The sequence below is a fragment of the Hydra vulgaris genome, chromosome 11, assembly GCF_038396675.1.
Source record: "Hydra vulgaris chromosome 11, alternate assembly HydraT2T_AEP".
Lineage (NCBI taxonomy): Eukaryota > Metazoa > Cnidaria > Hydrozoa > Anthoathecata > Hydridae > Hydra > Hydra vulgaris.
This window is the reverse complement of record NC_088930.1, coordinates 54,839,298-54,848,494: the sequence shown is the minus strand read 5'-3', so window position 1 is coordinate 54,848,494 and position 9,197 is coordinate 54,839,298. Positions and strand designations below refer to the sequence as shown.

General features: G+C 30.4%; 1 protein-coding gene across 1 annotated transcript; it reads right to left on the bottom strand.

The window, feature by feature from the left end:
• Positions 1–700: 700 nt before the first annotated feature.
• LOC100204302 (uncharacterized) lies at positions 701–8,230 on the bottom strand. Its single transcript, XM_065809235.1, has 3 exons — positions 8,006–8,230; positions 5,035–6,579; positions 701–3,467 (listed from the first exon to the last, which is right to left on the bottom strand). Exons 1-3 carry the CDS (start codon positions 8,076–8,078, stop codon positions 1,285–1,287), a joined length of 3,801 nt encoding a protein of 1,266 aa, XP_065665307.1. The 5' UTR covers positions 8,079–8,230; the 3' UTR covers positions 701–1,284.
• Between the last annotated feature and the right edge of the window lie 967 nt (positions 8,231–9,197).

Here is a 9,197-nt window from a genome sequence, read left to right as displayed (position 1 = left end):
TTTATGTAAGTTGCTTTACAGAAATTAGCAAGTCTTGAGTCAAGTCTCCGGGTAAAATCTCAATAGAGCCTTGAGTCAAGTCAAGGTTGTGACTGAAGTTGGACTCGAGTTCGAGTTGATCAACTTGAGTTCCTAGCTCTGGAGTGCAGCGCTGGTTTTTATCTGCGGTAAGAAAAAACAGAAAATATTTTATTTATATTTTATGATATTTTACACTTTTTTGAAAATTTCACTAAAATTCTCAAAAGCTGCCCACGGGCAGAGGAGCAGCATATTTAAAATTTTTTTTTTTTTAAATCTAGCACAGACTTTAATAATTATCACAATATTTACTTAATTTTATTACTGATTACAATTATTCTAGCTTTACCGTTTTTTTTTCTTTTTGTCATGTAACATTACTTGGGACAAAAAAAAATAACAACTAAAAGTCTGTTATAGGTCTACTATTATTTTCTTTTGGAATCTCTCTTTTTCTTTTACGTCTTCATCTTTTTCTTTTCTACTTAATTTACTTGTTTTTTAATATCATGACTTTTAGTTATATTTATTTGTATTAACTAAATGTACTTACAAACCAATTTTAGATACATGTTATTAAGGAGTCAACTTTTTTTAAAAAACAAAGAAAGTTGAGAAAAAAAATTAATGTTGAAAAAGGAAATAGGGATCCGGATTTAGTTAACAAAACACATAAAAATAAATCTTGAATTATATTTTTCAATATTTAGTAACCATTCTTTATGGCGGAGTTTACAATATCATCCTTTTAGAACGAACATTAAATATATTTGTGTTCTATTTGTTTCCAGTGTTCTATTTAGTTATTTTGAGTATTTTTTAATCCATAAAGGTTTATTTGATTCAGCAATTATAGAAAAGATCTTGATAAAAACTCTTTTTTATATAAAAATATTTTAATTGGTTTAAAAAACGTAAATTTTAAAAATGATAAAAATTTACTGCTAATACAAAATAGATTTAAAGAAGTCAGAATTTTTTTGCAATATAATTTGTTAAATCCTCAGCAAAGACAGTATCTTTTAATATGAAAGGTGACAGTACCTTTTAATATAAAATATTGAAGTCTTATGTACTACGTTTTATGAAATAACGTAGTTGTGCTTCCTCAACTCAGTGAATTGTAAATTTACATACAAAGGCTCAAGCCATTTTTGCGCTCTCTGTTTTGCTTTTGTGTTTTTAAATGCTTTATTAAGCATCACAAGTTATATAGTACCTGTATCAAAATTCTTCCACTACTTTTTCAATTCATGACTATATTTATTTAGCCTGCTCAACAGAATGGCCGTAGTTTGGGCAGCACTCATTTGGACATTGTTCTATGCATGATGTCCGACATATTGGAGGACAATAATCAGGGTCTACAGTTTTTCCTTCTGGACAATTAATTGGTGTTGGACAAAATGAACTAACTTCGTTACTTAACGAAAACGGTGTTCCAACTTGCTCTAATGATGAAGCTGAAGGCGCTTCTGGTAAAATAGAAGCCACAGGAGCAGCTGGTGCATTTAAAGATGATGGCATATTTGAAACAAATGAAGCAGATGAAACTTGATTAGCTGGTGCTGGTGCAGGTGGTTCTGGTACTATAGTTGTAGATTGATACCCCGGGGGTACTGGATCGCTTGGATCTGCAATTGTTACATCAGGAGTGAAAAGCAAACCTCCGATTTGGAATGGCTTCATGTTTTCGATTATAATTTGAGGCTTTGGTTTTGAAGTTTGAGGTAAAGCAGGAGCAGGCGCAGGAGCAGACACTGACGCTGGTGCAGGAGCAGGTGCAACAGCTGGAGCAGGAACTGGAGCAGATAGTTGTTCGACTGATGATACCGGAGCAACTGGTGCAGAGTTTATTACCTGAGATGGTAATGTTGATGGTGGAGGGAAATTTATTATTTGTTGCGATAGTGTAATTTCTTGAGGTGAATTAAGCGCATGCGATGAAACTGAATTTAAAGGCGAATTAGATTGGAAATCAGAAATACCATGAAATCCTATCGGAGCTGGTGTTGCATAGTTTGATAAAGAGCTTCCAGAAATTTGTGACCCTTGATTTACATCAACTGTTGATGGTTTATAAAACGCTTGCTGCATTTGGAAATTATTTTGTTGCTTTTGTTGAAGATTTAGTCTCTGCTGTTGCAACAGCCTTTGCTTTTGTATTTGCTGTTGCTGTTGCTGCTGCTGCTGCTGTACAAGTCTATTAGCGATAGAAGGCGCTTTTACATTTGGATAAGGTGGCTTTACAGAAATTTGTGGAGGGCTGTTACGAAATGTTTTTTCATTAGCAACATAATGTTGAGGTTCAATAGGATGTAAATTCAGAGGAGAATAAATTGAAGATTGTTGAGAAATTGGTTGCTGAAGATATTGAGCTCTGCCTCCTCCAAAAGATGACACAGGAGCTAAAGCGTTTGTAGAAATACCCGGTGATATATTGGAATCTTGTTTTATTGTAACAGCATTAGGTAATGGCGATTGGTAATAAGGATTTTTATTTCCAGTAGTGTAAACATCAGCAGATTCCGCGTGGCTGCTTGCAATTGGATGAGAACCAGTTTGAATAAGAATCGTAACTGGTGGTTGATTAGGTTCTTGAGATAGATGAGAAGAAGGTGTATTTGAAGGGGCAAGATTAGTTTGTTGTTGTGAAGAGGGGTTTTGCTTTACCTGGTTGTTGTAAGTTTGCACCTGAACTGATTGCTGAACGGGCTGGGCTGGTTGTAAAGCAGGTTTAATTTGAGTTTGCTGATTATAATTTGCAGCTGCTTGTGCAGTTTGAGTAACAGATGGTGTAGGTAATACACTTGCTTTTGGATGTAAATCATTATCATTTGCTTGATTAATTTTTGAAAATCCTGTAAAATGTGGATCATTTATATGCACCATACTTTCAAGATACTTATCTTGTTGCGCTAATAAAGCATCAAGTTGCGGTCTGGGAAGCATTGAGAGCTGCTTTTTATATTGCATTGCTTGATCAATTAAGCTTTTTTCGTGATTTAGATATGAAAGTATGGTTGACTTTTCGCAGCAATCTTGGGCACATAAACCCGGGGCGCAAATTTTGTTGCAGAATAATGGACAATCTCGTGGTATCCCTAAAAGTTCAGCTGCGTAAGACTCCGCCTGTTTTACTGCTTCTACTTGCTCGACCATTTTTTGGTTTTCTTCTAAGACTTGTAACTGTTTCTCAACTTTTTCTTCCAATAAGGTTTTATTTTTGTTGCTTGAAGATTTACCCGTCTCTGCTGGAGTTTGAAATGAAAGTTCTAATTTTGGAAGTCGCCTGCTTCCAGGTGCACAACATCGATCACTGCAATACGGAGTACAAAATGTGCGACAAATTCCATGGCAACCGTATGGGTTGTGACAACATTCTTTAGGGCAATAAGAATGACATGTCCAAAAACAAACCCATGGACATTCAAAACCATCAGGGCCTAAATTACAAAAATTATGCTTAAATAAAAATAAAGTGAAATTTTCATAAGCATTTTAGTTTCAATTTTTATCTTTAAGAAATAATTAAAATAGTTTTCAAATAAATAATTTTACAAAAAATATTAAACAAATTTACAATGAATATTTGTATATTCTACTAGACCTCTCAAGCATGAATTCAGAAATAAGTTTGTATTTTTTATTATAGTTCAATTAATAATTTAATTTCTTTAAATTGTTATGCAAAAAACTTTGAAAAATCTACTTTTTTTTTGTTATTTCTCTTAATATTTATCAAAGTCGCAGTATTAATCAAAAATACTATAAATAATATTAAATAAACATTTTTTGGTTGACTATTGGTAATCATCATAATCATGTGGCAATGTTTGCGTTAAAATCTCTTCTTAACTTTTGATAGTTAAAATATCTGCTTGAAGTCAAAAATTTTTGCCATTTTTAGACTTCGAGCATCCTATTTTTAGACTTTGAGCAGCCTTTTTTAAATTGGAATAAAAAAAGGCTTTTTGTAAGCTACAAAAAAAAAGCTTATTTTTTTAAAAAGAAAAAATTCTCTCACAAAAAAATTGTCTATTAAAGGAATGCCTCACAAAAGATTGTTTCACAAAAGGTTAACTCACAAGGGATTCTCCAATAAAAGACTCACAAAAAGGGTCCACAAAAAAAAAAAAAATAAACATTTGGAGGAAACGCATTCATTGTTAAAAAAGATGCTCTCCTGTCTCCACACATAGTTTATGAAGATAATAATATTCTCGCTATCAAAGGTAGGCAAAATTGTCAAAATCTAGTGTTTATCGGTATCTACCTTTGCTATTCTATCGCCACATTTATATAGCATTTATATCATCTCGTCTATTCTATCGCCACATTTATATAGCATTTATACTGAAAATATCTTAAATGAAATCGTCTCAGAATGTAAAGTAGGTTCAACAATAAATGGTATCTATACTGGTTACAATAGCTATAATTGACAGTGGATTTCGTTATTGCTAGCCGTCAACAATAGTTCATTTATACAACACTTAAGCAGTGCTAAAGCTTTTATATGGCCTTAAACTATGCAACTTTGATATCAGTTTCCTTCGAAACAGACGCCGTTGGAAGAGCAGTTTTAAAATCATTTTTTGGTATCTCAAAATATAGTAAAAATTACCTGCATTCTTTTTTTAAAATAGAGGATATTTCAACTATTCTAATTTGAAATAAGCTAATCTATTTATCAGGTTGATGAAAAATCAAACTTGTTACTCACTGATAATTAATCAATTACAGTCAACACAAAATAAAAGTCATTTACAAATGAAGTGATTTCTATATGTAAAACTCTTGGTTTAAACTTCTTTCAATACATGATAGAAGGGGAAAAAATTAAACTTACACTACCTCAAGAAGAACTGCAAGCTGAGATTATAGCAATATTAAAAGAATCGCTCCAGTTATGGAATTTAAAAGAACAAAGAGAAACATTTAAAACTTTGATGGAGGTGAATATTCCTAAAATAGAACAAACTAAAAAATAAAAATATTGAGAAAACTTACTTCCGTTTTCCCCGTGAGAAATGCTGCTCGTATCGTTATCCATCACATCTTCATTGTTATTTAATTTGTCATCGTGTTGACCAAAAAGTTTTTTTTTATTGTGCTGAGCAAGTGTAGATGGAGTATTATTCATCATTTTTAATTTGTACTCTTCTATGTCGTGTTGAATTTTAGAAACAATTTTTCGAACTTTTTTTTTATGACTTTTTGAACTTTTTGTGACAGACTCCGCTTTAACTTCAGAGTTTGCGTTTCCACTTCCTTCCCCGCTTTCATATTCAAGAGATGTCTTTTTTTGATTTTCTAATACTTCTAGTAATTTTTTATCCTCAGCATTTTTTTTTTCTACAGCGTCAATTTGACTAGCAATGTTTTGAATTTGAGAAACGATATCGTTGTTTGTTTTTTGCTTATGTACCCTGACTTTACTCTTTCTTTTCTCTTGGGACAAATGTTTTACTTTATTGTGTGTAGATTCTTTTTTGGATTGTTTTAAATCTTTTTCTTTTTTTTTTGTTTGACTTTTTAAGAATTCTACGTAGCCTTTTTTCAATGTGCTTATTGCAATGGCTTTCGCTGAAATTTCGTATCGTGAAAGTCTGTTATTTTTGTTATGCTTTTTTACTACGCTCTTAATTTTTTTAACGTTAATTTTCTTTGTTAAGTTTTTAGGTTTTTTTTTTAAACTGTTTGATTTTTTGTTGATGTTAGTTGTACCAGGTTTTGCTTCGCTGATTTGAGTTTCACCGGTTTGAAATGCAAAAGAGGGATTAATTCCTGGTTTTGGAAAAACGTTGTTACCAAACTTATCGGCTTCATTATAGTTTTCTTCGTGAGAAATTTCTTTTGAATTTACTTCTTTATTGCTTTCAACTGAAATTTTGTTATCAACTGCACTTGTTAGTTTATTATCCGAGCTTGGTAATTTAGTTTCGCCAGTTGAAAAAATTTCGTTACCATCTGATATAGAGTCATTTGAAGATTTATTTGTAACTGGTTCATCTGTCAACGGTTTAGTTTCAACCACTACAGAATTTTTTTGATCAGTTTTATCCGGAACTATATCATTGTCAACATTTAAAACCGATTCACTATCTGATTTATTATATAGGTCTTTAACTGGAAGACCTGGAAAATCCTCTTTTCCTAACATTGTCTTTTTTCTCCTTTTCTTTTTTTCTAATATTTTTTTTCGTGCATCGCGGGCGGCTTCCATTATATCGGCTACACTGCGGCCAGAACCGCTTATTACCTCTTCACCACTGCCATCACCTATATCGGTTAACTCTTCATCTCCCCCATATGCCCCAGGTAACTCAGATCCGATCAATGATCCAGACTTTTTAATAATTGTAATTTTTTCTGGTGATTGAATGTTGTTGCTGATTATTGCGTCATCTTTATTTGGTATGCTGAATCGTTTGCTTGTAGAGTTTTGAGATACTAATTTACCCTCATTGGTGTGGTAATAATAAGAAGATGCGTCTTTCTTTGTGTGCGAAGATGTTTTGTTTTGATGATGAGCGTGCAATTTCGAGGCATGACCTAAAAAAATAGAAAAAGTCTTTTATAAAATTAAACCTATTTAGATTAATTGATTGCAAAGAAATTGTAAATATCATTCAATATTATTTTATTTTCCCGGTTCTTTGTAAACACAGCCCCGATTCTTCGATGATACGGTATCAGTTTGTAAATGATAAAGCCTAGTTCTTATATAAAATAGAGTTAATTTTTTTAAAATAATACAATGCATAGTTTTCAATAATTACAAATTATCTAGTTTTAATAAAAATACCATGCGTGTTTTTCATTAGAGGAAGATGGGACAATATGGCTTTTTTAATGACAACTCGACAAAAAAATGAAAAAGTAGAAGGAACTGTCTACAAAACTTATTCATATTTTTAACATAAATTATTTATACTTTAAACATAAATTATTCATATTTTTAACATAAATTATTCATATTTTTAAGTACCAGTTAGTTCTAAACTTGGTTTTATTTGCGTAAGTTTTTTTTATGCTTGATAAAAATACTACAGTTAGGGTTATTGCAAAAAAACATTATGGTTGGAGCTTTTTTTTAAGAATAGTTTTTGCAATGCGTGTTTATTTTTCAATATTTCAGCTAAAGTTGGGGACAAAAAACGCAGTGCTAGCCATCTTACCCCGATCACTTAACCAAACGAGAAATTTAAAAAGACTGCATTTTACTTTTTATTACAACTTATTCTACATGCTTTTTATTACAACTTATTCTCCATGCTTTTTATTACAACTTATTCTCCATGCTTTTTATTACAACTTATTCTCCATGCTTTTTATTACAACTTATTCTCCATGCTTTTTATTACAACTTATTCTACATGCAATCTAAAAACTCACGCAGATACTGAATTATAATACAAGACGATTACTGGTAAAATATTTTTTTCATGATAAACAGTTAAGTAAAATGTAATGATTTTCAAAACATTTGTCATCTTGTTTATTTGTCATCTTGCACCGTCTTCCCGTCAGTACAAGCAAAAACGGTAAAAATGAGAATGACATTCCAATTTTTTTTTCTGGGCTCCAATTATCAAAGTTTTTGAAACTGATATTAATAGAAAAAAAGTTAGGATTTTCACTATGCCCTACGTAATCTTCAAAATCGATCTAATTGACTACTAATCGAAGGGACGAGATTAAAGACGCAGCCCCAAGATAACATTAAAATCTTCAACGCAAGACGACGTAAGAGGCGTTATTCCGACAATTATAAATATTGAGCTGGGATGCCGCGATTAAAAATGTTAAAATAAAAAAGTATAAGATACGAAAAATAGTTTAAATATGATACTAATATCTCTTGCAATATCTCTAATGGTTTTGGTATCTCTAATATATGACTAATAGCTCTGCAACACTTATACATAACTCCTCTGATTTGCTGGAAATAATGTCACTAAAAAAACTTTTTTTTTACCTTTAGACTTTGTTTTTTCCGCAGTAACATCAGTAAAAACAAGCAATGCAAAAAATAGTCTAAATGCCCACATTACCGCAAAATATTTCAATAATGATATCACTTAAGCATCTTTGTTGTTTTCAAGATTATCTTATTTTTTTAATAATTTTGTAAAATTTCATCTCAAATTATTTTCTACAGAATATGCGCGAAGATTCGAAGCGTAAAGGAACACCTGTTAAATAAGCATTAAACGCTCGCCGTTGATTGTTGGACGGTTAAATTATGTTTTAAATACTTTTTAAAAAAGATTATTTTTTGTTAATATATATTAGTTTTTTTATTGCAGTATTTCATACAAAATATTAAGTAATATATATATATATATATATATATATATATATATATATATATATATATATATATATATATATATATATATATATATATATATATATATATATATATATATATATATGATTGCTATATTTGTAAGTTAAAATTTTATGATTTTTTTTATTTATTAACATTATTACGCGTATTTTCTTATTTGCATAAAATATTATTAAAAAAATTTTCCTGTACCAATATCAACGATAAAAAAACTTTTATTACAAATTTAGTTTTCAAATCTCTTATTCGTAATTAAAAATTGATAGTTTTACTTATAAATCTCATCATCGTTATTGTTGTTGATGTCGTTGATGTCTGGTTGAACAAATTAAAATCAAAACAATTTAATGTAAATCCAACAACCTCAAGAACAGATGATATTAAAAAAAATTTTCAAGTTAATATTTTTCTATTTAAAATTTGCAAAGTTTCTTGGTGTTCAATTAGAAAAAAAATTTATCCTGGATAAATCATATTGGGCACATTGAATCAAAAATACAATTTGCAATAGGTATTTTATATAAATCTCGCCCATTTCTTAAGATCCGTTAACTTAACATTAACATTACCAGCTCTTTTTAAAAGTTTCATTGATTTTCTAATGATCGGTTATAACTTGAATTATATATAGCCGAATGGAAAATTGTTTCAAAAAGGGATAAAGCAAAAGGTGACAATAATGCACTTCACAACAATAGTAAGAAAAAAAAAATTAAAAATTAGAAGATTATTTCATGATGATTGGACAGAAGTTACGCATTTTTTGAAAAAGAAAATAAACCTATGTGCTTGATTTGAAATACTGAACTTGCTCATA